The sequence below is a fragment of the Podarcis raffonei genome, chromosome 1 (assembly GCF_027172205.1).
Source record: "Podarcis raffonei isolate rPodRaf1 chromosome 1, rPodRaf1.pri, whole genome shotgun sequence".
NCBI lineage: Eukaryota > Metazoa > Chordata > Lepidosauria > Squamata > Lacertidae > Podarcis > Podarcis raffonei.
In genome coordinates, this window is record NC_070602.1 from 44,687,280 (window position 1) to 44,715,273 (window position 27,994).

A 27,994-nucleotide genomic window follows, 5' to 3' on the forward strand; every position below is an offset into this window, starting at 1 on the left:
CAATAAAAATAAATATAAAATGGTTCTCAGATTTCCCCACCCTGATATCAGATGAAATATGTACCCCAGTGGACATTCAGAAATGGACTTCTTAAATATTGGACCTGTAGCACTGGAAACCTACTGCCAAGTTTAATCCACTGCAAATTTTCCTTACTGAACAGAAAAAGGAAAGAACAGCTTTCTTTGTATGTAAACTTAAGTTTCCAGTGCAATCAGAAGAGAATTTCGCAGTGCAACATCCATTCACATAAAAAGGACCCCGCAAAGATTCATTCATTTCTAGTGGGATCTTTCATAAAAGCACTGCAATCCATTCACTTCCCAGTTTTCAAAGAAACCCTAATCCTCTTTTCTTCTTTCGTCTGCTTAAAGCCATACTTAATGCTTTAAAAACAGCTTCCTTGTTATTCAGTACATTATAGCGACTCAATTCTAGCAGTTTGTCAAAGTCTTCCGGTTCATAGGTGAAGTTTAGTGTCCAGTATGGCGAGTCTATTCCTCCAATCACAAAATCACCAAAGGATTTCTCCTCTTCTGATTCACGTTCTATTCCTGCAGCCAGAGGAGAGGGAAAAGATACATTGCATGAATACCTTCCTTCAAACTTGTTCTGAGGCAGGAATGAGGGGTCTGTAGTCAAACAGCATCTGGAGGGCCACAAATCCCATTCTTCCTGACAACTGATCATGTTGACTGGGGCTAATTGGAGTATGAACATGACTGCATTTTACTATATACTGTATTTTACTATACCACATTACAAACAAGCATAAATAATTAATCAACTGGGGTGGGATAGTTGGCTAACCATGACAATTAAATTAACTGCTCCCCGTTCTCCCAAATTTCCAAGAAAGTGTGTCTTGTGTTATAAAAAACAACATTCATGTTTCATACAAACTGCGAGACAAGGACAACTGTGATTTCAAGGAGGAATGGGAACTTTATACAAATTATTTAAAAATACAACAAAATGAACTGGACTCCTTGGCAGGTTTTGAATAAACACATACAAATTTATTGTTGATAACATGATGGACAGGTATGTAAGGATATATACAGTTTTATAATATGCAGAGAAAATATGTGCAGCGAAATCAGGGAGAGGAGCTGAGGGAAGTCCTTGGGGGGGAATAAAAAATGGGGGGGATTATGTAGGTGATAATATGGCTTGATAATTTGTTATGTGGAAACTGAGCAATAAAAAATATTTAAAAAAAACAACAACAACAACATTCATGTTTAAGATGTGTGTGTTTTTATTGGAAGTCCCAAGCAAAAATGATGATCCAAGTTCTTCATAATATGTCAGTATTGATGCTGTCCCACTAGCTAATTATAAGCCACTGAAATATTAAACCAGATCACCAGCATACGTGACAGAACTGGTTGGTAGGGTAGAACCTTATTCATAAAGGAATTAGTAATTTTCTATTTAGATTTTCAAGTTCTACTCCTTAAAATAGACTGTTCTGAGGACACTCAGTTCATTTCCTCACCTTTTGCTGTTCTCCAGAACAGCTTAATGACCACACCAAAATCAAGTTCAAAATGTTCAGTCAGTTCAACATTCTACTTGGAATAACAACTAGATACTTTAAAATGCAGGCTGTGTAAGCTCACGTGCTTACCTGGTGCTTTGTATTTGTGGAAGGTGTCATTAACGAGAGGGAAGTGAAGGACTATAGGAACCTTGGGATTCTCAGCATCCATAAACATATAACATTCCTTGGGATTTTCTTTATCTTCCTTGGTGAAGATGATTTCTGGGAAAGGAATGTCCCGTTCTTTGCAGTACCTCTGAGTCAATTCTAAGACCTGAAGTATTAGAGGGACATAAAAAACAGTCAGGCAATTATTAGCACCTTTTCCCTATGCTCATTTGCTTGAACTGGAACCATACTGGAAAAACTTCAGCTGAACTTGAACTAGTGCCAAGAAAACTTAAGAAGCCAAAAAAAACCAACAACCTCAAGTTGACTTGGCAGGCTACAATGATTTGTCTTACCTCAAACGGCGCTTCCCAAGAATAATTGAATGATAGGATGACATCAACATCTCTCTCTGGTTGCAGTACCAAGGGGAAGGGAGAATTGATGGAAAAGCCACCATCCACAAGGTACAGACTTTCTTCCATTGGAGTCAACTTATTAGGGAAAGCGTCTAAATGAGTACCTAAAAAAAAGCAACACAGTATGCTAAAAAAAATTTTTTTTACCAATGGTGAAACAGAACCGCCAATACCTTCAATGGAAATTCAATTTATAATTGAATGTTTTATACTAAGAGAGGAAAAGCCATGTCTGTATTAGGCACCTGACTGGATTTTAGTGGAGATCTGACACTATTAACAGAGGATTTTCCCACTACGCAGGTTTCATTTGCTAATCTATAAACTTTGGGGAAGGTCGGTTTTTATTCCAAAAAGAAATTTTACCTTTCCCGAGCACAAATTTATTGACTCTGACGTAATCCTTGTGCAGGTACAATCCTTGCATGAAATTGAAAGTTTCCCCAGCTGTAACACGAGACTTGAAGAAGTCCTGGAAAATTTGTATCAAGGGTCCGCCAGGTATAACCAGACGGGTCTTCAGCCTCATAGGATCCCGGAGATGGGATCGTCGACAGTCATCTACAATCATGAATCACGCAGTGTTTTTAATATATATATATCTCCAATCTTTAGGTTTTGAGAAAACAGATACTTCAATTAGCATGAACACTCTTTACACTTTGTGATCCCTTGTAACAATGCGCACAAGATTTGGGTATTTCACTTTGCCGTATATCTGCTGTTGAAATATTCATTTATATGCCACCTTTGTGCTGCCTCAATAAATAAAAACACAATAAATAAAATTATTTTAAATAACCAACATTAACAAAGGCAGCAGCATTAACAGTTATTAAGAAGACCAGGTAAAACTGATATCAAGACTAAAAGAGTTAAGTTTGCTCCACCACATGTAAAATAATTTAAGGGTAAAGTTCAGATTTGGAGTTTATGTGTACCTCTCATGGTTTCACCACCCATGAATAAGACAGCCATTTCTGACTTTCATATGTGTAAATACTATGCTACCATGTGATCTGCAACTGATAGCTCTTTATATACCATTCTCACCATTGACCAGTAAACATTCCTATAGTATTGCCAATGCTAATAGATAAGAAAAGTCACAGACACTGTGACCATGTGAAACTTCCTGTTATGAGTTCAAACCTGTTGACTCTAAGTACAGCACTCATCTGTGGAGGCATCTTTCTAGGCAGAAGCAGCCAATGTGGTGTCTCCCAGAGGATGTTGGACTGCAGTTCCCATCATTCCTGACCAACGGCCACGCTGGCTGGGGCTGATGGAAGTTGTAGTTCAATGACATCTGGAGTGCAGCACATTGCATAGGCAAACAATGTGCCAAGCTGTTACGAGCCACAGGAAGACAATGCACACCGCCCACACTCCTATCCAAATTTGCCTCTCTTATCGGCTCAAACTTACATTCCTGGATCAATTGGAGACGGTAGGGCTGGCTGTGTATACAGGAGGCATCCACAGACCTCCTATCACTGTAATGGCTTGGTGCATTGAGTGTCCCAGATGTGCACAAGAAGTAGACAGAAATAGGCTTCTGTAATACTGTCTTGGGATCCCCTTCAGCAGTACATGGGAGCTACAACTGAGTTGGACGGGATCAAGTTGGTCATTAACCAGTAACAATCCTATATTTTCCCCAAGAATGGTATACATGTATTTACCTTCCCCTCTCTCCCCTGCCCCAAACATTTTATCCTCAAACAAACAACTGTATGTTGAGTTATGATGATTGGCCCAAAGTCACACAACACTCATTGCTGAACTTAAGATGCTCTGAATTCAAGTCAAAAACTCTATTACAGAAATGTAACGTGTTAGAATGAAGAGAGATGACTAAAAATAGCATATCAGGAAAACAATCTTAAGATATGGGCCTGATTCCTAATGCTGCCAAGGAACTCCTGGTTGGCCCTGGCAGGGTCACACATTCTTCTCAACAGCTTTGTTTCAATTGCAGTTTTTTCAAATGTTTCCCTGCCTTGTAAGTAATTTTGCAATCAATTAAGTAGTTCCTCCACTTTTCTCAAGAACAAAGTTGGAATAAATCATCCCATTAGCAGATGAGAACAATTTTGACGGTATTCATAGAACAAAAAGTTCAACTAACCTTTAAATTTATGCCTGTTCTGTTGACTGGCTATTGTTTGAAAGTTTCAACAGTATGTTAACAAGAAGGTACCATAGCCTGCCAAACCAAATTCTCACGCAAAGATATTATTGTGCAAAATAATGCAGAGCAACTTCGTTCCTTACCAATAACTTTGACAACATCACCAAGAGATTCTAGAAAGCTCAGTCCTGAACCAACCACCTTCAAAAATACATCATCCAGACTCGCAGCAAAGGCACTGCCCCACATTCCTGTAGAGTAATTAGGAAATTATTTCAAATCAAATTTAAAGGCTCTCCCCACTTTGGCAAACAAAAATATACACATGATCAAGGTACAGGCTACAACCTTATCTTGTGTTAGCTAATATTAAACCTCAGATTCTCCACATGAAGAGGTAGGTCTGAGTTCTTTGTGTGTGCTTCCTCTAGTGGTGTTTCAAATAAGATTATTTCAAAAGAGTGCACAGGACATTAGCAACACAAAGGCTGCAACTGTTTTCAGCTTAAAGCTATATGCTGGGACATTATTGCTAACTTTTGCAAAGTTGCCACAGGTGCAACTGTTATTGCATATTTTAATTATGATTTCTTTGTTGTACATTGCTCAGAAGGCATTTTGGCATATAAGCCAAAGGATATGGTGGCAAGTACTTTTAAAGGCTGCGACTCATGAAAAGTTTGAGATTAGATAGTGGGAAGGGGCCAGAGGACCATCCGTCCTAAGATACAACATAGCAGGCCTACCAACCCACCAACAGATCTACCTACAACATTTAGTGTAGCTTGTACTGTAAATGTGAAGCAGAGTGTTGTCAGGAAAGTGGTTTGTTATGACTCCAAGCCAAACCACAATAGAAGGCAAATCCTCATCCACAGATGTGCCAGATTGTAAGCGTAGGGGGGTGCAACATCAGGATGTCAGGGGGAGCCGGGGGCGGAGCTGAACACGGTGACCCCATTGGCTGGCGGCTCCTCCTGGAACTGCCACTGGTGGGAGGCTAGCTCGACTCTCCTTCCAGAAGGAGGAGGAGGAACTAGCCATGCCACACTTGGCTCTGCGTTTTGCCTCCACACTTTTGGGACATCACGGGGGGGGGGGGAGCGGCTCCTACTCCAAAAATATTGAGAGGCCTGAAATGGGATCAGCCCTCAGGAGATGGCAGCCCTGCTCACCCACATCTCTACTAATGTGACCCGCAAAGACATTCCTTCTCAACTTGAAATAACAGACCATGACAAAACCCACCCAACAAAACCCCTGTAGGCCATAACTGAGGAATCAGAAGGTAATGACACATTATGCTTCATGAAGTTATTGTCTCTGCCTTACAACCAGCACAAAGTTCATACCCTGCAGGTAGCAGATCCTGGGCTCAGAATGTTTCTTAATCAGTCGCCCCATGAAGAACTCGCTGTCAAAATCTTCTGTTCGGACAAAAGCACCATACTTGCGAAATCCAACCTCATAGGGCGTGAACTCACACCATTCTAACAGGGAAAATACCAGCACCACATCAGAAACAGGTAAGCAAACAAGGCTGCTGTATTCCCCCCAGTCAAAGTAATAAGGCTAGTTTATATGCTGCTCACGTGTTTAGCATTCACATGTTCACTATAATAATAAAACTGTGCTGTCAAATCATGACATATGAAAAAAGGGAGAGCAAAATACTATGAGAAGAGTTAAGGCTTACGCAAAGTATTTCCTGACCCATCGCAATTAATCATCCACTTTTCTATCCTTACTATTTCTCTTCCATCACCAGCCACCACCCCCATCCTTTCACTTCACCCTCCTTAATGGGCAGGGAAATAATCAACTGTGCAATGGCAGGTAAATGGCCCATGCTAGAGGGGGAAAAAACTACTTACAGATTTTATGAGAAAGAAATACACCTGCCTTACTATACCTGCAAAGTCACCACCACTAACATTGGGCCTCACATTAACGGATGCATAGATTGGGTAGGGATTCTGCCCCCGTTTCACAGCTTCTTGCTGGTCAGACAGCTTTGACTGGTCTTCCTGAATAGAGGAGAGGCAATAAGGGTTTCATATTTAGAATTTACTTGCAATGCATATATATTACATATACAGTCGTACCTTGGATCCTGAACGCCTTGCAAGTCAAATGTTTTGGCTCCCAAACACTGCAAACCTGGAAGTGACTGTTCCGGTTTGTAAACTATTTTTGGAAGCCGAAGGTCCGACGGGGCTTCCATGGCTTCCGATTGGCTGCAGGAGCTTCCTGCAGCCAATCAGAAGCCGCGCTTTGGTTTCCGAACATTTTGGAAGTCGAACGGACTTCCGGAACGGATTCCATTCGACTTCCAAAGTACGACTGTATGTACATTTCCTGATTTGATTATGGCGGTGGTGATGATTTATTAAATTTGTATACAACCCTATATCCGAAGATCACAGGGCAGCTCACAACATAAAAATACAAAATAAAAACACAAGGTGCATAATAAAACAAAAACACACCTTCTGCTGTAGGAAAAACTCTACAATAAGTCCCCACAGGTCTGTGAAAGACACTTTCCGTCCAGCATTCTCCATTGCAACCAGTTCTTGAAAGTAATACTTCAGCTGCTCTGAAGAAAAAGCTCCTACTTTACTGCTTGACATTTTATCCCGGGCAGTGCTGATAAAGTCTCCGGGATCTTTACTGGACCACTCAGAATCTTTATACAGCATTGACATGCACCTGCAAAGATAAAATATTAAATTTCTGCATCAAATCTAATCTTTATATACTATCCACTACTTTTTCTAAAGTAAGAGTATTTTTTAGAAGTCACTGTCTGCTTAAAAAGACTAAGGGCTCGTCCCGTGCCTAGAAAGCAAGGGTCTGAGTGGTTTTCTGTTTGTCCATGCTTTCTAAGCACAGGTCCAACTAGTTTTGCCTTTGCCACGCTGGTTTTCCTGGGGGGAAGCAGTGGGCCAAACTGAAGTGGGGATGAGCTCTAAATAAACTTGAGAAGAAAGTGTTTTCTTCCGTTGTGGCTACAGCACAAAGAAGCTGTAAGGGAGACTTTCTAGCTTAGAAAGGGAATGATAAGCTGTAGGAGACATATGAACAGGACAAGACAGAGTTCATGATATGATTTTTAAGCACTCTAAGAAACAAACCCAAAGTTGAAGAAGCATATTTTGTACAGAAATACATGGTTTTACTTAAGGGCTACAGATGCATCCATTCTATTTGTATGTGTATTTGTATGAATGTGAGTGTGACAGAGTGTGTGCGGGGGCGGCGGCTGGGAAATCAACTGACTGTCCTATTTTTTAAAAAAAAACTTATTGAAAAGTGTGCAGTTTCACTTTTAAGCTTACCGAAAGGTTTTGTAGGCAATTATTTACTTCATCAGATGCTAGAATGAAACACTATTTTGATCAATACTCCAAAAATCACAAGAAGAAATGTTATTCCTTCCTCTGGTTCAAGATAAGAAATAAGAATTTTCATGCTCACATACCATGTAGAGCCTGAGATCCCAGAGAGATACGTGACAGAGTCAAGAAGATTTAGTTGCTGAAGCCCAAACAGGCTGCCATAAAATGATGTCAGTGCTCTGATGCCTCCACCAGATCCTAGGACTGCTACAACAGGTACCTTAATAGCGGGGGGGGGGGGGAGAAGAGAAAGCAGGTGAACAGAATTGTGCATTGTATATGTTACAGAGTATTCCTATTATTCCACTATTTGACTGACAGAATCATTTTTAAATATTTTTAGTTGGTAGGCTGAGTTGAGCTGGAGCTAATTAAGGCTTTCTCCGAGACTTTCCAAGACTTTCTCTAAGACTTTTAACTCAAGCTTTTACCTCAAACTTTGTGAATATAATAGTTGAGGAAAAGCTGTCAAATGATAGAGTTAAAATACTGAGGCTGATAAAAGCTAACAAAAGACTGATAAAACTAATAACCTCACAACTGATGCTACCACTAACAACGCCATCTTGAAGACCTGTTGAGTCTCCAGACAGTAATAAAGATTGAATAATTGATAATATATATATATATATAGAAAAACCAAGGCACCTAATTAAATGAGATATGTAATATGGGATATGTGAGAGCCAGTGTGGTGTAGTGGTTTGAGTAATGGACTAGGACCTGGGAGACTAGGGTTTGAATCCCTACCCAGCCATGAAGGTCACTGGGTGACCCCGGACCACTCACTGCCTCTCAGCCTAAGCTACCTCACAGGGCTGTTGTGAGGATTAAAATGAGAAGAGAGAGAGATCCATGTATACCAGCTTGAGGTCCTTGGAGGGGGGAAAAAGGTGGGACATAAATGCAATAAAAGAAATTAAATGAATAAACTCTTGAACAACAAGATGCCCTATTTTATTATGAGCTGTAGCCAATTATGAACGGCTCTGCATATCATATTAACAAGTCACATACCTCTTCTTTATCAAGGTCCTCTCTCAATTGCAGCGTCTTCTTTAGTGCCTGAGATACTATTTCCTTCCTCTGGTCCAGAAACTGTTTCTCTTCTTTACAAAGATCAAAACCCAGACGTACATCAAGATCTTTTGTCCTAATATAGAAGACAGTGTTAAAGGAGAAAATATGGTGGGTATATATAGTATAAAAGGCCTGGCAACCTTTTGGGCCAACATGTGATGTGGGGTGAGAGATGCATGTCATGTGTGGGACAAGATCCAATATCCCTCTCACCTCTTCTTAAATATATATACTTCACATACACACACCCCACACACATACAGTTTTCCCCTACCTTAAAAAATAATGGAAAGATGTATTGTTTCAGTATTCTGAAAAAGTTCATCTCAAAAATCAAATCAGGCTTGGGTAATTTCAATACAATAGACTGGAGACTTTAAAAAAATTAAACTAAGCTAAGTCATGGCTGAAAAAGAAGGAGGTCAAAAGTGGTTGAGAATCCAACATACACTGCATTGGAAATAAATGTGTATTTTTCCCTGCAGCTCTAGCACCCAAAAAGGCAAATAGCTTTTGAAACTAAGCAATGCCTGTTCTGCACTGGGAGGCTTTTGCAGGAAAAGGTTCAAAGAGCACACTAACTCGCTGCACAGCATCCTCACCCATATGCACCTGTGTTTTCTTTGGCTGGCAATCACAAATCCAGAAAAGCAAATTAAAATTATGCCCCTAAAACAGCTCCTGGGTGCAAGACTCACATTTTTTCAGCCTTCACGTGTAGATCCACACTTAAATCCTAAGATGAAAGACAGCACACACTGAAAGAGGTTGCAGGGGGAATTTCCCAATTAATTAACCCACGCTCTTCTTGTTAACCAGTTAGTGAAATGTTATCTTCCTTTTGGTCCCTTAACCCCATGCTACCTCTATCCCAAAGAACTTACTTTGGGTCAGTTTTGCAGGACCTTACCCACAGAACAAAATAAACACAGAACATACCTTTTCAGGCAATCCCAGCACCATCTCATGTGCCTAACTGAATAAAACCTTAAAACCAAGCCAACAGATTGACCTAGAGAATATCTGTGTGTGTTTGAGCACAAACATGTGGTACTTTTTGGTGGCAGGGGACTTGAAAGAAAACACAGTACAGTGGTGCCTCGCAAGACGAAATTAATTCGTTCCGCGAGTCTTTTCGTCTTGCGATGTTTTTCGTCTTGCGAAGCACGGTCCATCGCAACTGCGCCTCTTCAAGCGGCTTTAGGAAAAAAGCGAACAAACTCGCAAGACGTTTTCGTCTTGCGAAGCAAGCCCATAGGGAAAATCGTCTTGCGAAGCAATGCAAAAACCGAAAAACCCTTTCGTCTTGCGCGTTTTTCGTTTTGCGAGGCATTCGTCTTGCGGGGCACCACTGTACATTTATACTTTAAATCAGGCCTGCATAACTTGTGACATACTAAACCAAATACAAAAAGGCTAATGATAATAATAAACCTTCCCTTAAATGACAAATTTCCAGGGGGGAGGGTGGGTCTTGGGGGCCAGATGTGCTTAGCTGCCTACAGATTAGCCACCCCAATCTACACCTAAAAGACCTTGCAAGAGGAGTTTCCGCAACAACCCAACCCAAGATTGCTAAAATGAAGTTAAAAAAATAAATAAATCATACTGTTACCTTTCCTAGTGAAACAGCCATATCAACTTCCTTTCCCAGAGGAAGGGACTGCAATGGAACAATCCCTGATCCAAGAATTGTACTATGCTCTTCAAAGTCTGGGCTCACTCCATCCTGAGAATAAATAAATACATTTCATAAGGAAAACAAGTTTGTAAGCATTCTCTAATGGGATGTGTGTTGATTTCTCACCTGAAGGATGGTAATGGTTCGCTCTAACTCCACATCCAGTTCTGAACACATCCCTTGGCCTACATGAAAGACAAATGAGTTTCCACAACTCTGATCGGAGTCCGATTTGCAAGGAATGGACAGCTGCTTCTCATAGGCGCCTGGAAGTGAGAGCTTGAACAGTCTGCTTCCTAAAAACGACAGTGAGACATTTAGGACATGCATTCCTAAGAGAAATAGTATACAATATGTAAGTAGAGACTACTCTTAGAGATGGCAGAGCAACCAAAATATCAATAACAAAATCCCAAGCTCCTACATCATGGATAAGATATTAAAAATTCTCTTTGTTACTAATATTAATGGATTGAAATTTGGTTAAATTAATGGAAAATCTGGATTCTGAAAGCAATGGAGCCTACTGCCTCCTCCATGTATATACCACACTTAGGTATTAATGGTTATGAAATAAAGAAGAAGAAGAAGCTGACTAAGTAGACTTCAAATTGTTGTACCCGATTTTTTGTATCATTTTGAAAACTTGTAGGCATTAACACTTTCGTCCAAAAAGGCAAAAAAACAGGGTGGAAAGACTAAGGACTCAGCTACATTCGTCACAATAATATGCTTTGGATGTGTTATAAACATCCAACACCAGATGGGGACAGAGAGCAAAAAGGAGTTTATATGGATTTTTACATAGGCTTTTTTCCGCCTTTTGTTGTAATGATTTAATTTCTGACTTATTTATAGAGTTTTTAACCTGTGTCTAGCTCCACCCTATCACCCATGTTCTTTCCTAACAAATGTACACTTTAAGCAAGCCGCTTTAGAGGTTCTCTACTCTCCTTATTTCATAACACAGTCTTCTCAAGGATGCATACTGGCCTGGGAGACAGAGAGCCAAGAAGGAAGTGGTGACACAAAGAGACAGTTTACTCAACGTGTTGAGACAAGACCATGCAAACGTGCTGGCCCCCTGAGAAGAACCTGCAGCTGCTTTGCAGCTCCCCAGTCCTTTTTGTGCTACACCACACTAAGCCAACTTTTAACTTAGCATATCATCCAATCCAAGAATGGTGGTTAAGCTCTCTCCCCTTGCTAACCATGAGCTGTAGCCGAGAACTTGTATAGACTTTCTTGCTTGAGAGCCAGTGTGGTGTAGTGGTTAAGAGCGGTAGACTCGTAATCTGGGGAACCAGGTTCACGTCTCCGCTCCTCCACATGCAGCTGCTGGGTGACCTTGGGCTAGTCACACTTCTCTGAAGTCTCTCAGCCCCACTCACCCCACAGAGTGTTTGTTGTGGGGGAGGAAGGGAAAGGAGAATGTTAGCCGCTTTGAGACTCCTTAGGGTAGTGATAAAGCGGGATATCAAATCCAAACTCCTCTTCTTCTTCAACTAACTCATGAAACATCCAAATTAAAGCATACCTAGTTTATCTACTTTGAAATTTGGGCAGAGCAGGAGAGGAACAAAACCAAAATTGGACTTACCCTGCTCTCTCAGAGGTGGCTTTTCATCTTTGTTAATAACCCCTTGCACGCAAAGGCAAGGGTACGCCTACATCGAACAAAACAAAATTTTAAAATACTGGTTTTGAAATATGGTGCTTTTGCATGACTTCTCATACAGTGAAGGGTTTAGATGGAATTCCAGGGAAATGTTTTGGTTCCACCCCCACCCCACCCCACACTGCAGTTTCCAAAGCTTTCCCAGCACACAACGAAAGGGGAACAGATAGAGATGATCACACCAGCGAAAAGGAAGTCTTGTCTGTCACTGCTGTGCTCCCGTCTCCTCACCTTTCATCTTGAATATCCTCTACCCGCACACACAACAGCAAAACTAATTGCTCTAAGTATTTCCAAGAGAGGAAAAATGCTTTGGTTTTGAAAGGGCTCTCCTGCTAAGTGTGCACACGGCAAAACACAATTCCCAAACATCTGGCTCTCTGAAAACTCACCACAAGGACACCATTTGTGATGACTTCACCAGGAGCATCCATGCTGTAAAGGCAAAATACTGCCATAAACAAACATAAAAATATGTTTACACGTGCCATTAAAAAAGAGGGAAAATAAAAAGACCCCCATGTGCTTTAAGGCAGGGATTCACATTATTTTATATTGATTTCTTCCCAACTTCACCATGCTAGGTTGCAGCCATTTAAAAAGAAAATAGCCCAATCAGCTTAAAACAAATTGCAGTCAAGAGAACAGGGTGGGTCCTAAAACGTATTTAAAATGCAGCAGTGACTTAGGAATAGTTTCTCACGAGGCAGAATTCCCATTAATCAAATATTAAATTTACTATCTGTGAAAGGAGCCTGTGACATACAGTACTTATCACCACATCTACCCTTCGCTTTCTACTTCCTACTTTTAAAAAAGAAGCCTGTTGGGACGGGAATTACGCATTGTTTATATTTCATAGAAATCTGCTTAGTCAGCTACAATAATGAGAATTAACACAGAAGACAAAAAGAAATAATGCATTAACTTTGTATTATATTATTATTATTATTATCATCATCATCATCATCATCAGTAGTAGTAGTAGTAGTATTTTACACAGCCTTTACCCTTACTTCCTAGGGTGGGTGACAACTATTTAAAATACAACATTAAAAACAGTTTTTAAAACTCACCATTACAAAATATGTAATCACAAAAATAGGGTGGGCCCTGAAACTATACATCTCAGATGTCAAAGGCAAGGGGAAAGGCCATTGTGCGTATGAATGTGCAATGATCCAGGAAGGAAATGAGAGGGGGGGAAATCATGCCTATATACACCTAAATCATTTCTGTCACCCCTAGAATAACTCAATAAAGGCAAGGTCCAAGATACCAATAAAACTGCATATGGCTGCAATGCCAGTGATACAAGACAAAGACTTAGAACCAAAGAGAAGCAAGCAAGATTCCACTGGGGCAATGGGACCTTCCCCCTTCCTCACTGCAGTACACGTCAAAAAGCCACCCCAAGAGCTCAGAAACCTTCTAGGATCAGATTAAAAGTAAGCCACACTGAATACAATGACTTCCTTCATTGCTTGAATGTTTAGAACTGCAGCCACTACAGCGGTGGAGTGTATGGCCATGCAGGGTGCGCCCTCAAGGGGTGTGTGTCAGGAGTTCAGCCTACACTCGAGTAGGACCCTGGCAGAGACACATGCCCGACTGGCATGTTCTCTCCCTCCTGGTCGTTTGGGAGCTTCAAAAGCTTTCTTCTGCCCGAACATCACAGCGACCAATGCCAACGACTGCAGAGGGATCCGCAGAGTTTGCGCATCATGCGTAACAGAGCTCAGCAACTCAGCATTTTGGCTAATCTACCTTATTTACATATAAACACACACGGAGCACTGCAATATGGCTCCCTCTCTCTCTAGCATCAGACAAGAAAGAGAAAAAGAACAAAAGACAAGAGTCCCACTTCATGGAACACAGTAACACAAACATCCTGTCTCCGTCACTTCCCACTCTGTGGAGTCAAAACATATACCGTCATGTGAAAGACAAAAATCCCATGACTGCAATCATGGAGCAGGAATTCTAACAGGGTGGGCCACAGAGGGTGCCTTCCCGGGCGCCGCAGTCCAGGGGAGGAGAGGGGAAGCTATCTCTCCCCCCATTCTCCACCACTGGGTCATACCTGACCCGGTGGCAAAGCTGCTGCAGCTGGGTGTGAGGTGTGCCGCGGCCAAGGAAGGTGGGCAGCTTCATTGTCACCCACTCTCCTGCTCTTTGCCACTGGGTCAGGTGTGACCTGGTAGCAGAGCTGCTGCAGACGGGCGCAAGCTGCCCATTCTCCTGCCCTCCTCCCCCAGGTCAGGTCTGACCCAGGGGCGGCGATGTGGCCAGGCATGAGTGCCACAGCCAAGGCTCCAATGAAGGAGCCTGCTGTTGGGATGTCTGTTTGCATCCACTCACAAAATTGTGCCTGAGGCCATGGTCCCCACGCCCTTCCCCCCCATGCCTCTGAGCCACCATGACAATGGAAAATTTAGCAGCTCTCACCTTTCCTCCAGAAGAAACTCTACATCCAGCTCTTCTTTGTCCTACAAATAAATAAATATATTAACATACAGACTTCTTACATCAGCACAGGGCTGGACTGTATTGCATTTGAGGTCTCTTCCAACTTTTGTGACTCTAAGATATGTCAGCAGCAGGAACAAGCTAAAAAATAGCTCAGAATACAAGTAACTGGTGAAGTCCTGGCCAAACCTACCTAGATATCAAGGAGCAAAGTTAGGTTCAAGAACATTCCTGAGAACCTGATTCCCCCCCCCATTCAATAAACAAAAGAACTAACCTCTTTTAGTTTAAATGTTTGTTTCAGAGGGCGACCTGTCTTCATCGCTGTCACATCATACACGAGAGAAGTAAGTTCATCACTTAAGAGAACATCTTTATCAAAGAGTGTCAACTCAAGCGTGTTCTGAAACAACAGAAGTCCAGAACTGAAACAGTAGGGAAAGAAAGTGTGCATTAAATATCGTATTTCAGGTGAAAGCTGAGCTGTTCTGAGATAAAAAGAAAAAGTTCAGGGCTGATCCACTGCCCACCACTGTGAGCAGCAAGATCTGATGATGACATTGGGGGAAGCCGTGTTTTTTTTCCATATAATTCCCCCTGAGAGCAAAATAACATGATTAAATCCTGCTCCCAGGGGGGCTTGCTGTATGTGTATTAAGAGCCCCATATGCTGCCTGCTCCAGGCTTTGGCAGCGGAATGCCCTATTTTCAATTGTTTTACCACATTTATAGAGAAGGGGGGGAGATGGTAGCAGTATACAACCCTTGGATAACCTTGTTAAGAACTGTGCCAGACTGTGGGTTCTGAAGTGGTCCCCTAAACCTATCTGAGTCATGCTTCAGATCAAATCAGGTGAGTCCACTTGGGACTCAGCTGTGGACAGATTCCTTCTTCCCCATCCCTAGCATTACATATCTGTATTCGCCCATAGACAGCCACCACACCATTTAAAATTTCTCATTTGTGTAAATTAGGGGTGGGCAAACTTTTCCCTCAGGGATAATCTGTTGTGGGACTGGCAGTGGGCAGGACAAGAGCCAAAGGTGGGCGGAGCTACCTCTTTCCTATTTCTCTCCACGGCCCCATCTCTCACACTAACCAGTGGACTGCCATATTGTTCTTACCAAAAGTCTAACTGATCTCGTGTAGAGGGCTTCCACCCCCTTCTCACTCCTCCTATCTGCTTCAGCTCTCTCTCCTTCAAACCCACTTCATCCCACTTTCTGTGCCTCCAGGCTTTCCTCATCCATATGAAATTAGGCCTTAAATCACAGGTCTCCCATCCCATCCCCACCCCAAAGTGTAATCCATACATTGGAGAGGCTTTTCCTTTTCCTGACTTATCAGATGTCAGGGTTGCCTGCCTCAGAAAGTTGAGGTTTGCTTAATTATTCTGTTCTATTGTGCTAGGGTTGCCATATTTCAAAAACTGAAAATCCGGACACAAAGGTTGTTGAGCTTTCTTTGGGTCTATGGTCCCAAACCACTAAGAATTCAAACCTAAAATTTTGTTAGACAATGACTGAACATATTCTTTACTTAAAGTTTGTTTTTTTAAAAAAAAAAAAGTACAGTACATTGTGATTCCCCACCCCCCACCCCCACTCCGCTATTTAGCTCTGGATTGCTCTGCTAATATAAAATCTGGGATTATGGATCACAGAGAGATGTCAAGGCAATGCATTCTGTGAGAGATTAGATCAGCCATCCATTTAGCTACCTGTCTGGAGTTAGCAGCCAACTGGAACATTTCCCTCCCTGCCGTTTCTCAGGCTTAAGAGAACAGCAAACAGCACAGGGCTTTCAAGGCTGCCTATCTCAGTTGTAAGATCAGTGACAGGTGACAAGAATAATATTTGAGGAGTAAGGCAAGGGTGGGTGGAAGAGATTTACAAGGCACTGGGGTTCCGATAAAGATTTAAGACTGAATTAGATTACTCCCCACCCCTCAATATTAAGGTATTTGGTTCTGTGGGAGAAATCAAACCATTTTCCCTCCTTCCTAAATCAAGGAATGTTACCTAATACAGCAATTGTTCTGAATCAAGAAGTATTGATCTTTTTTACCTTGACAGCATTGTGAATTCTATAGTGGAAAGTTTCATTCCATTCTGGATCACTGGAGTTGTCAATAACTCGCGTTCGGTAAGTGAGTGGTGATGCAGTTGGCATACGCAGTTCAACATAGCAATCTGCCTCAGACACTAGAGGGGGAAACGGCAGAAATGTGACCAGGAAAGTGTCTCTCTCTCCAAAAGACAAACAAACAAACAAACAAACAAACAAACAAACAAAAAACTAACTAACAGCAGACTAAGAGAATGAATAGGAGCTTTTCAACATAGTCCAAAGTAGCAGCTTAATAAATACTAAAACAAAGAACAGGAGTGGTATTAACTCATGAAATCTACCAGTGGGTTTTAGATGTAGAACAAATGTAACTAAAGAGAACAATGTGCTAATATGTTCTTTTCTAATATACAGGATTATCTGTTTTCAAGCTTGATTAAGTGAGTAAGGCAGAGATGGGGAGCATGTTCAGATGTTACTGCTCTCATCCCACCCCATTCAGCCATGCTGACCGTGGGAGCTGGAATGTAAAAACGTCTATGTGGGACACAGGTTCCTCACCCCTGCTGTACACAGATTTCTTAAAAGACAGAGAATTTGGCAAAATAATATCATGGTTTCCCAAATCTTCAACCACCATTCTGAAGGTTAAGAATCTTCTTCCCTGTATGCCAATTTAGCCACGGCTGATAAATACAATGCAGCTTCCTAGTTCTCTATTAGCATAGTATGCTATGCTCTTAAACTATGTAGTCATGTTGGGTTAAATGGTACCATAACTTTCAGGCACCCCTACCAAATGTGAATAAAATCTCCTTTGGAATTGTGACCAAAGTCAAGTATCTGTGATTACTGAAGGCATTGATTGTCACAGAAAAATTCATTCTTTCTTTCTTTCTTTCTTTCTTTCTTTCTTTCTTTCTTTCACTGCTGTTCTATAATAATTCAGAATGCACTGCAAACAGTCCAGATTCCACTCAAAGTAAGTTATGCAAGAGACATTTATTGGGGTTTCCCCCCTATTTAACATTCATTATCTCAACTATTTTTGCAATAGTCCTGCCTGCATGTTTCAAGCAAGATGGTTAACAGAAGCAAGGTCTCTAGATAGGATATCAGTTAGTATATCAGCCTATATAGCAAAAAGCACTATTAGTTACTGCTGCCACCTGAGCTTGCCTAGTTAGCATGAGGTCCAATTGTTGTTGTTGTTGTTTAGTCATTTAGTCGTGTCCAACTCTTCGTGACCCCATGAACCAGAGCACGCCAGGCACTCCTGTCTTCCACTGCCTCCTGCAGCATTGGAGCCTCAGCTTCAGGATCTGTCCTTCCAGTGAGCACTCGGGGCTGATTTCCTTCAGAATGGATAGGTTTGATCTGCTTGCAGTACATGAGACTCTCAAGAGTCTCCTCCAGCACCATAATTCAAAAGCATCAATTCTTCGGCAATCAGCCCTCTTTATGGTCCAGCTCTACTACTTCCAAACATATACTTGGTATATGTCCATATACTTGGAAGTCCAGTACTACTTCCAAACATATACTTGGTACTTCAGAGGGAGTGGAACCCCATCTAAGATGGCTTGCATATCTCCATCTGGAGTAGCCAATTTCCAGCCCTCTTTATGGTCCAGCTCTACTACTTCCAAACATATACTTGGTATATGTCCATATACTTGGAAGTCCAGTACTACTTCCAAACATATACTTGGTACTTCAGAGGGAGTGGAACCCCATCTAAGATGGCTTGCATATCTCCATCTGGAGTAGCCAATTTCCGAGACTTCCGGTTAGCGCCAGCGCTTAATGGCGGATTTCTCCCGGAGCTCCGGGAGAGATCTGCTTCGTGGGTTCGGGTCCTGCAGCCACGGCGGAGCGAGGACCCTCAAAAATCACAGGCGCGTAGCCTGTGAACTGGAGACTCGGCGGGCACCTTTGCGCCCCCCCGACGTTGTGAAATAGCCTTTTTAAAGGCTACGGAACAGCGGAGGGTGTGTGGAGCGGTGCTGAGAGTCGCTTTCACCCAGCCTGCGAAGCGAAGCCGCGTCGCCATTAGCGGAGAGCGCTGATTTCTTCCGGTGAATTTGGACTAAAAAGAACAATTTTCCGTGAGTAGGATTGAACTTTAAAATATAATTGGACGTTAAAATTAAAGAAATTGGGCACCGAGACGGACAAGCACTAAAAAGGAAGTCTGCTTTCCGTTCTGTAGCAAGATCAAAGCGAAAGGCATTCAAGCTGTAACTTTTTGACAGGAGAGTTGTGCGAACTAAGAAATCCACCACCAAGCAAAGAACTCCCTCCCCCGAAGGCAGGAGGGGGGGGGAGAAGACTTTAAAGTGCTTCCCTGCCTGCTTAAAAGAAATTGAACTGTTTACCGCTGCTCCTTTACCTGGGGGTCGGACCGCCGGAGAAAAGGAACCGGCTAAGGACTGTCGCTACAAGAAGGTTAAAAAGTAACTGTAATATTGACTTTGGCTACTCTCAACTTGAAATACTTTATTTTGTTGCACAGCAAAGTTATTTGCAGGACACTATGGATCTGGATCTTTTAAAAAGAAAAAAGAATAACTGAAAGGGACTAGGAGGGCTTTTGTTTGCTTTTTGGAAGGTGTGGGGCCAACTTGAAGGCAAAGAATTGACTTTACGCCCTCTAGAGGACTTGTGAATAGTTTCAGCAACAAGTGGAGCTTAAAACTTGAGAATTTTTTTTTTCTGACAGCTTAAGAGTGTGGGAATGACATTGAGTGAAAGACTTTGTTATGGCAGATGGTAAAGAGAAAGAGGACTCACAAGAAACAACCTTGAGATCTGGTAGACAATACAAAGTCGATCTTTCTATGCAAAGAAGGGCCTCTGTATCAGGAGCCTCTGGAACTGCAGCTGTCTCAAAGGCAAAAGTGAAAATAATGTCTTCAGAAGAAGCATTTGCTAAGGCATTGGGGAAAATAAATGACTCTTTGGAGGAACTAAAAAAGCAAGGCGCTGAAACAAATAAGAAAATTGAAGAAATCTCTGGGAAAATTGATTTAAATACAAAAAGTATAACTGACCTTGGGAACAAAGTGAACTCTAATGCAGAAGCAATTGGGAAACTACTGGAAGATTCATCTACAACACGAAAGATAGCTGAGGAAGCTAAAGAAATTGCAACTGCTGCCGAGGAAAAGTTTCCACCGGTGTACAGGAAACTAGATGAGTACGAGCTGGCACTCTCTATGCAGGATATGCAACGCAAGGAGAGGAACCTAAGGATCAGACTTGTGCCGGAAAAGGAAGGAGACAACTTGGTGGATTACTTGACAAAAGAATTCTCTGACTTTTGGAAGCAGGAGCTGGATAAGGAAGAATTTAAGATAGAGAGTGCATTTAGACTGGGAACAAGGCAGAGGAAGAACAGACCCAGAGATTGCTTAATAACTTTAAGATCAAAGGAGGAGAGAGACAAAATACTGAACCTGCACTATCAAACAACCCTTCAAATTGAAGATTTTCACATTGAGATTTTTAAAGATATTCCCAAAAGTATTTTGGATGCAAGAGGTTTTTACAAGGACTTGGTGACACTGCTGAAAAGGAACTACATACCATTCAGGTGGGAGTTTCCCCAAGGCTTGTCTTTTAAATACAAGGGGAAGAAAAGAAGAATAAAGACAGTGAGTGATAAAGACAAGTTCTTAGGAGAACACGAAGAAGACCTACAGAAAGAGACGTTTCCAGGACAAGGGCATCCTTCAAGCAAGGGACCACTAGATACGGATACGGAACCACCGACAAAAGAGGAACAACAACTGGGAGCTGTAGGAGGAAAGAGTAAATAACCCCATCATGGCTCTGCAACTTTTAACCTGGAATTGTAACGGTTTAAATATTCCCAGAAAAAGAAAAAATATATTTCATGCTTTAAAGAAAGACCAACTGGACTTGATTTGTTTACAAGAGACTCATGTGACAAGAGCACATAGAAAATTATTAATAAATAAAAGATTGGGACAAGAATTTATATCTTCAGACAGAGTAAAAAAGAGAGGAGTGGTGATTTATGCAAAGGAAAATTTGCAACCGAAACAAATTTTTAAAGATGACCAAGGAAGATATTTGGCAATTGAAATTCAATCTCAAGGAGAAAAGTTTTTGATAGTGGGAATTTATGCACCAAATGAAGGGAAAGCTGAATTCTTTAAGAAGTTGCATGAGACTTTGATGGACTACATGGATTACAATTTAATTATGATGGGTGACATGAATGGAGTAGTTTCAACAAATATGGACAAAGCACAAAGACAGGTAGTTACAAAAGACGGAAGACTACCAAAAACTTTCTTTGAAATGACTGACAATATGGACTTGATTGACATTTGGAGAACAAAACACCCATTAGAAAGAGAGGGAACCTTCTTTTCTGAAGCCAAAATGACATGGACACGGATTGACCAAATTTGGGTGACTAGCAGTATGGCGTCGAACATAAAGAAAGTGGAAATCTGCCCAAAAACCTTCTCCGACCATAACGCAGTAAAGATGGTGATGAAGCAAACAACAACTGGCTCCTTCAGATGGAGAATGAATGACACCTTATTTAGAGACGAGGAGATTTGTAAGAAGGCCCAAAAAACTTTGAAAGATTATTTTGAAATTAACTTAAGGACTAAAGTAGAAAAAAGAATAGTATGGGACGCAAGTAAAGCCGTGATGAGAGGGTTTTTGATACAACAAAATACATTAAAGAAAAGAAAGCAAAATGAGAGGAAAGAGAAAATCTTGGAAAAGATAAAAGAAGGGGAAAGGAAACTAAGATTGAAGCCAAAATCGCAAGAGATTTTAAGAGAAATTAAATTATATCAAACACAATACATGGAACTGATGAATCAAGAAATAGAATGGAAAATTAAACAAATGAGACAAAAGACTTTTGAATCTGCAGATAAATGTGGCAAGTTATTGGCTTGGCAAATAAAGAAGAGACAAAAACTCAACACGGTAACAAACATAGAAGTGGAAGGAAAGAACATATGTAACCCAGCGGAAATTAGGAACTGTTTTCAGAGCTACTTTAGACAACTGTACACACAAGGGCCGCAGAAAGAAATGGATATACAACAATTCCTCGAGAAAAATGGGCTGAAAAAGATTTCGCAGGAAAGTAAGACAATTTTGAACCAGGAGATATCAGCACAAGAAATAGAAGATGCCATTCAAAGCATGACGTTGGGCAAATCTCCTGGACCGGATGGACTGACTTCCAAATATTACAAAGTTTTGAAGGAAGGGTTGATACAACCTTTGAAGGAAGTCTGCAACGAGATCATGGAGGGGAGGAGGGCACCCGATACGTGGAGGGAGGCCTACATCACACTTATACCAAAGACAGAGACTGAAAAGACTCAACTTAAGAACTACCGACCCATCTCGTTACTAAATGTGGATTACAAAATCTTTGCTGATATTTTAGCAAAGAGATTGAAAAGAGTTTTGATGGAGGAGATTCATGGGGACCAAGCGGGCTTTCTCCCAAAAAGGCATTTGTCGGATAACGTAAGGAATATAATTGACATTTTGGAGAAGTTGGAAGTGAATATAAACACTAAGGCTGTTTTGATATTTGTGGATGCCGAGAAAGCCTTTGACAATATATCTTGGAGTTTTATGTTGAAGAACCTCCGGGGGATGGGGGTAGGCCAAGGGTTTGAAAATGGTATAGGTGCAATATACTCTGAACAGAAAGCAAAATTAATTGTAAATAATGTGGTCACAGAAGAGTTCAAGATTGAAAAAGGGACACGTCAGGGGTGTCCTATCTCCCCACTACTTTTTATATCGGTCCTGGAGGTTTTGCTTAATATGATTAGGAGGGACCAGCTGGTTAAAGGGATTCAGGTCGGAGCTAAACAATATAAACTGAGAGCATTTGCAGATGACCTAGTACTTACATTACAAGAGCCAGAAGCTAGCACGAAAAGAGTTTTGGAAATAATTCAAGAGTTTGGTCAAATGGCAGGATTTAAATTGAATAAGTTAAAGACTAAGGTCTTGGAGAAAAATTTAACACAGGTTGAAAAAGAAAGGTTTCAGAATGAGACGGGGTTGACTGTGGTTAAAAAAGTGAAATATTTGGGTATAAATATGACAGCTAAGAATGTGAACCTATTTAAAGATAATTATGAAAAAACTTGGACAGAAGTGAAAAAAGATTTGGAGATTTGGTCAAACCTGAAGCTTTCCTTGTTAGGTCGAATTGCAGTTATAAAAATGAATGTATTGCCAAGAATGTTGTTTTTGTTCCAAGCATTACAAATAATGGATAAAATGGACTGTTTCAAGAAGTGGCAAAAAGATATATCTAAATTTGTCTGGCAGGGCAAGAAGCCCAGAATTAAATTTAAGATATTAACGGATTCAAAGGAAAGAGGGGGGTTTGCCCTGCCAGACTTTAAACTGTACTATGAAGCGGCAGCTTTCTGCTGGCTAAAAGATTGGCTGCTTCTTGAAAATACAGACATTTTGGATTTGGAAGGTTTTAACAATATTTTTGGGTGGCATGCATATTTGTGGTATGACAAGGTTAAAGCACATAAAAGTTTTAAAAACCATATTGTCAGAAGAGCACTATTAAATGTCTGGGTTAGATATAAAGATTTGCTGGAAAACAAAACTCCAAGGTGGCTGTCGCCAATGGAAGCTAAGGCAGTTAAAAAGTTAAATATGGAGTCGAAGTGGCCAAGATATTGGGAAATTCTGGAAAAGGAAGGGGACAAACTGAGATTGCAGAGTTTTGAGAAACTAAAAGGGAAGGTGAGAGATTGGTTGCACTATCACCAAATAAATGAAGTGTTTAAATTGGACAGTAAAATTGGCTTCCAGGTGGAAAAATCAAAATTGGAGACTGAATTGTTAGAATCCAGTACTAAGAATTTGTCAAAAATGTACAATTTGCTGCTGAAATGGAATACACAAGATGAAACGGTTAAATCAACTATGATTAAATGGGCTCAGGACATTGGTCATAATATTTTGTTTGCTGATTGGGAAAAGTTGTGGACCACCGGGATGAAATTCACGGCATGTAATGCCTTAAGAGAAAATATTATGAAAATGATCTATAGGTGGTACATAACCCCAGTCAAGCTTGCAAAGATTTACCATTTGCCTGATAATAAATGTTGGAAATGTAAAGAAAAGGAAGGCACATTTTTTCACCTTTGGTGGACGTGCCCGAAGATTAAGGCATTCTGGGAAATGATCTATAATGAACTTAAAAAGGTATTTAAATATACCTTCCCTAAGAAACCAGAGGCCTTTCTCTTGGGTATTGTCGGCCAAGGGGTGTTAAAGACGGATATAACTTTCTTTATGTATGCTACAACAGCAGCTAGAATACTCATTGCAAAGTACTGGAAGACACAGGATCTACCCACACTGGAAGAATGGCAGATGAAGGTGATTGACTACATGGGCTTGGCAGAAATGACGAGCAGAATCCGAAACCAGGGAAGAGAAGCAGCGGAAGAAGAATGGAAAAAGTTCAAGGACTATCTAAAGAAATATTACAAAATTAATGAAAGTTAGAATGATGTTGGACTGGAAAGTAAATGGTTACTATTAGCAATGGTTAAGACAAGGAGAATAAGGAAGATTAGCTTAAATTTAAAGTAAAATAAGGGAAGATTTGCTGAGTAATTGATTAGAATCTGGAATACAGAAAAGGGAGGCATGAGGAAGTCGGGGAAGAAAGGTATAAGAAATTAAGATATGAAATGGTACTTGTTTTTTGTTTTGTTTCTGTTGTTTGTTTGTTTATGTATTTGTTGTTTTTATGTTATGTTTGTGTGGTTATAAAAACTGTTTAATAAAAAATATTTTTAAAAAAATGGAGTAGCCAATTTCCACAGTACTTCTGTCCTATCTGAAAAAGTTTCAATTTGTTCATCCCTATTCAGCCCAAAATTGTCTTGAGACTTTGGTTTAATGGTTTGACAGTTAGAATGAATAGAGGGAAATGAGAGTTAGAGCTGACGGTCATTAATGGACAGTTAAGTGCAAGTGTCTGGATGTCTTCTCCACATCAACATGAAGCTATATGGGGAAGTCCCATCCCCTGCCCCCAAGATTCAGAAAACCATCTGGATTCATCAGCCTCCAGGGTCATAACAACAAATTTGGTTCTCCACTTTTGCAGATGTTATTTATAGGTGGCCTGAAGGTCAATGCTGTGTCACTGAGAACTGCTGCACAGCTGGTGTCTGGGACAACCTATTGATAAGATGTCGCACTGCCATTGAAAACGCTGCACTGGCTGCGAATTTGCTATTGGTCTACCTTCAATTTTTTACTACTAGTGTATAAATCCCTAACAGTTCAGGATCAGGTTATCCAAGAAACCATCTCTTCCCCTACATCCACACCCTAACCCAGGCACTTAGTTCTGTGGATGATGGTGACACATGCTGCTACTTGAGCACATTAACACTGTTGTGGCACCAGCTCTCTGGAATTATCTTCCTCTAGAAGTGAAGCAATTCTCTTTCTTTAGAAACAAAGCAAGCATGTCCCAACATTGTTAAGTTTTCAACATTTTGTGAAAACGTTTCTTTTCTCTCAAACTTTCTCAAAATAGCCTAGTTTAACTTACACGTTTCATTTATTATTGGTTCAAATTTATATATTGCCCATCATCTGAGGATCCCAGGGCAGTTTAAAGTATAAAACCACAAAAATACATAACATAATAACAAACAAAACAATAACCACCCTCATCCCCACCCCCGGTGCACACATTAATTCTTGTTGTTTTTCAAAGGTTTTTGTGACCTGCTTTAGGTTTTATAGTCTATAATGGACTCCACCTTTTATGCATTTTTCTTGTTTGTTCAGGGTATTTTATATTTTATTGTCAGGTGGAGTTGGTTTTTATTGCAGACTATAAACTGCTTTGTGCAGGAAGCAGAGCATAATTTTTTTAAATAAACAAAATAAAGCAACAAAACCAAAAAGGGCTTCCCACACCCACAGATCATTTTCCCCTATCTATTCCACACAAACCCCAATTCCAAAATGTGTGCTGCCTCATATTTTGGCTCAGATAGAATTTGAGGCAAACCCATGGCTGCCACAGAAGTCATGAAATCATGAGCCACTTTTGACAAGTTAGACTCAGCATGAATGGTTAAGATCCACTCCACCAGATCAGTCAGGGAAACTAAATTAAACATGGCCAAACCCACAGCAAGGAAAACCTGTATGAAACACTGGAGAGACACTCCCAGACAGCATAGACCAGAGGTAACCAATATGGTGCCATTCAGATGTTCTCAACTTCCATATAGTGGCTACGCTTTCTATGGCTGATAGGAGTTGTAGTCCGACATGTGGCTACTACTGGTGTATACAAGAAGAAGTTGGATGGGCTCTCTAGGTGTCAGAATCATCACTGTGGGAGTCAGGATTGTGAATTAAAGGGACTCTTAGCTCTTCTTATGTCCATCATTAGAAACACGTTGCTTTTTGCTTGTATATGTTTCAGTAATTTTCACAACAGCACAGCAAATCAATCTGCTGAAGAGACTGTCTTAACCATGGGTAAGCAAACTAAGGCCTGGGGGCTGGATGGCCCAATCGCCTTCTAAATCCGGCCCGCGGACGGTCTGGGAATCAGCGTGTTTTTATGAGTAGAATGTGTCCTTTTATTTAAAATGCATCTCTGGGTTATTTGTGGGGCATAGGAATTTGTTCATTTCCCCCAAAAAAATATAGTCCGCCCCCCCCACAAGGTCTGAGGGACAGTGGACCGGCCCCCTGCTGAAAAAGTTTGCTGACCCCTGGTTAACAATAATAAGACATGTGGAGGATCAGTTCAGAGAATAAGCAAAATAAAGTCTTCAGACACTCACAAAGATCTGTTCCTTTAATGTTTCTGGCTCGGAGGATTTTCACTGTGAGGTTATAGTAAGGGTGCTTCTCCCGCTGCAATGATAGTAAGCTGAATTACATTGAATATTAACTATGCCTAGCAAACATGCAAAAAGATAACATTCCACCCAGCAGCTAGACTTGTACTAACAGATCCATTGTAAACGAAAAGTGAGACTGCAGTACCCAGAATTCTTTGAGCGGGGAAACATGCTTCAAATGTGCTTTCAAGGTACATGCACACACAGCCCATATTAGCCTATATTTCTGACTGGGATTTGACATTGTCACTAATCAGTCATTTTTTTATTTGTGAAAAAACCAGTTTCACTGGATGGCTGAGCAACACTCCACCCCCCACACCACCATCAAATTCGGGGGACAGAAGGCACAGAAAAGCACATGCTTCGTATGCAAGAGGTCCCATGTTTGATCCCTGCCTGAAACTCTGGACAGTCCCTGCCAGTCTGAGTCACAATACTAAGCTAAATGGACTGACAAGCTATGTTCTTAAATTCCTAAAAACAAATACAGCACTCTTTTTTGTCAGTGATTATAGACCGAACAATTTGGTTAATTCTACACAGATGATATTGCAAACACTCTTCTGACTAGGCTCTTTTATCCCAGAAGTAAACCTGGCTTTGCGCTGTTTCCGGCAGAATCTACTAACAGCAGCGTCCCTAACAACACATCCCTAACCATTGTCTGCTTAGAAGTCCCATTAAATTGCAGGGGGCTTTCTCCCAAAGCAAGCGTGCAGCTTAAAATTCTCACTTTGGATCAAGTCTCCACTGGAGATAAATAGAGGAAGACGAGAAACGACAGAACCGCTGGGGTCGCTGAAACTTCCTTTGCAAAGTTAAGAAAAGCTTCGCAGAGCTGAAATTTCAGAGGCGCTACCAACCACTAAGGTTGCCGGACGCTGTTCCTTCTTCGCCCCTGCTCACCCTATTTAGCTGGAAAGCGTTAAAATTAAAACAGAGGCAGATAAATCAAGCCCCTTCCTCCCGCAGATGTCCCAATAAACTGTATTTGTTTTGTTCCGCCTTCGCCCCCTAACACGAGAAACTAAAATTGCTACAGCTTATGCTCGCGGAGGTTTCCTCGAAGAAGCAGGCGGCACTTTCCCCCCAAGCCTCACATTACCCTCCAGTGATAGAAGCCCGTCTCTTTCCTCCCCTTCCGCTCCAGCAGCACGGCAGCCATGAGGGGCAGCATGTGGGGCGACAAGCGGCCCCGCAGCACCTGCCGGAACATGAGGAGCCTTTTTCTGAGCGCGGCCACAGCCAGCCAAGAGCGGGGAATCCTCCGCGCAGGTTGGGCCGAGTCGTCCTGGCGCTCGCCGCGGTCACGGAGCTCGGCCCTGGCGCGCGGGGAGGGGGCGGGGCTTAGAGTGCCTCAGGTGTGCAGCTTGCCTACCTGGCAGGGTTCGCTTCAGACGGAAGAGCAGGGAGGGCAAAGAGGGTGACTGGTCTGGAAGCACTTCTGGAAAAG

The 27,994-nt window shown here is 41.4% G+C and overlaps 1 protein-coding gene across 2 annotated transcripts; it reads right to left on the minus strand.

Annotated features, from left to right (window-relative positions):
- Window positions 1–3: 3 nt before the first annotated feature.
- Window positions 4–27,994, minus strand: PLA2G4F (phospholipase A2 group IVF). 2 transcript variants are annotated; one of them, XM_053383676.1, is made up of 20 exons: window positions 27,920–27,994; window positions 26,479–26,551; window positions 16,589–16,725; window positions 14,798–14,923; window positions 14,500–14,540; window positions 12,441–12,483; window positions 11,971–12,037; window positions 10,497–10,666; window positions 10,305–10,418; window positions 9,388–9,425; window positions 8,627–8,762; window positions 7,693–7,829; window positions 6,698–6,920; window positions 6,121–6,235; window positions 5,561–5,698; window positions 4,352–4,459; window positions 2,441–2,635; window positions 2,012–2,178; window positions 1,635–1,821; window positions 4–555 (listed from the first exon to the last, which is right to left on the minus strand). In XM_053383676.1, the coding sequence occupies exons 3-20, from the start codon at window positions 16,691–16,693 to the stop codon at window positions 332–334; spliced, it is 2,334 nt and encodes a 777-aa protein (XP_053239651.1). In that variant the 5' UTR covers window positions 16,694–16,725; window positions 26,479–26,551; window positions 27,920–27,994; the 3' UTR covers window positions 4–331. The 2 variants fall into 2 exon arrangements, with proteins under 2 accessions (XP_053239651.1, XP_053239642.1); XM_053383667.1 differs by lacking the exon at window positions 27,920–27,994 and adding an exon at window positions 27,647–27,832.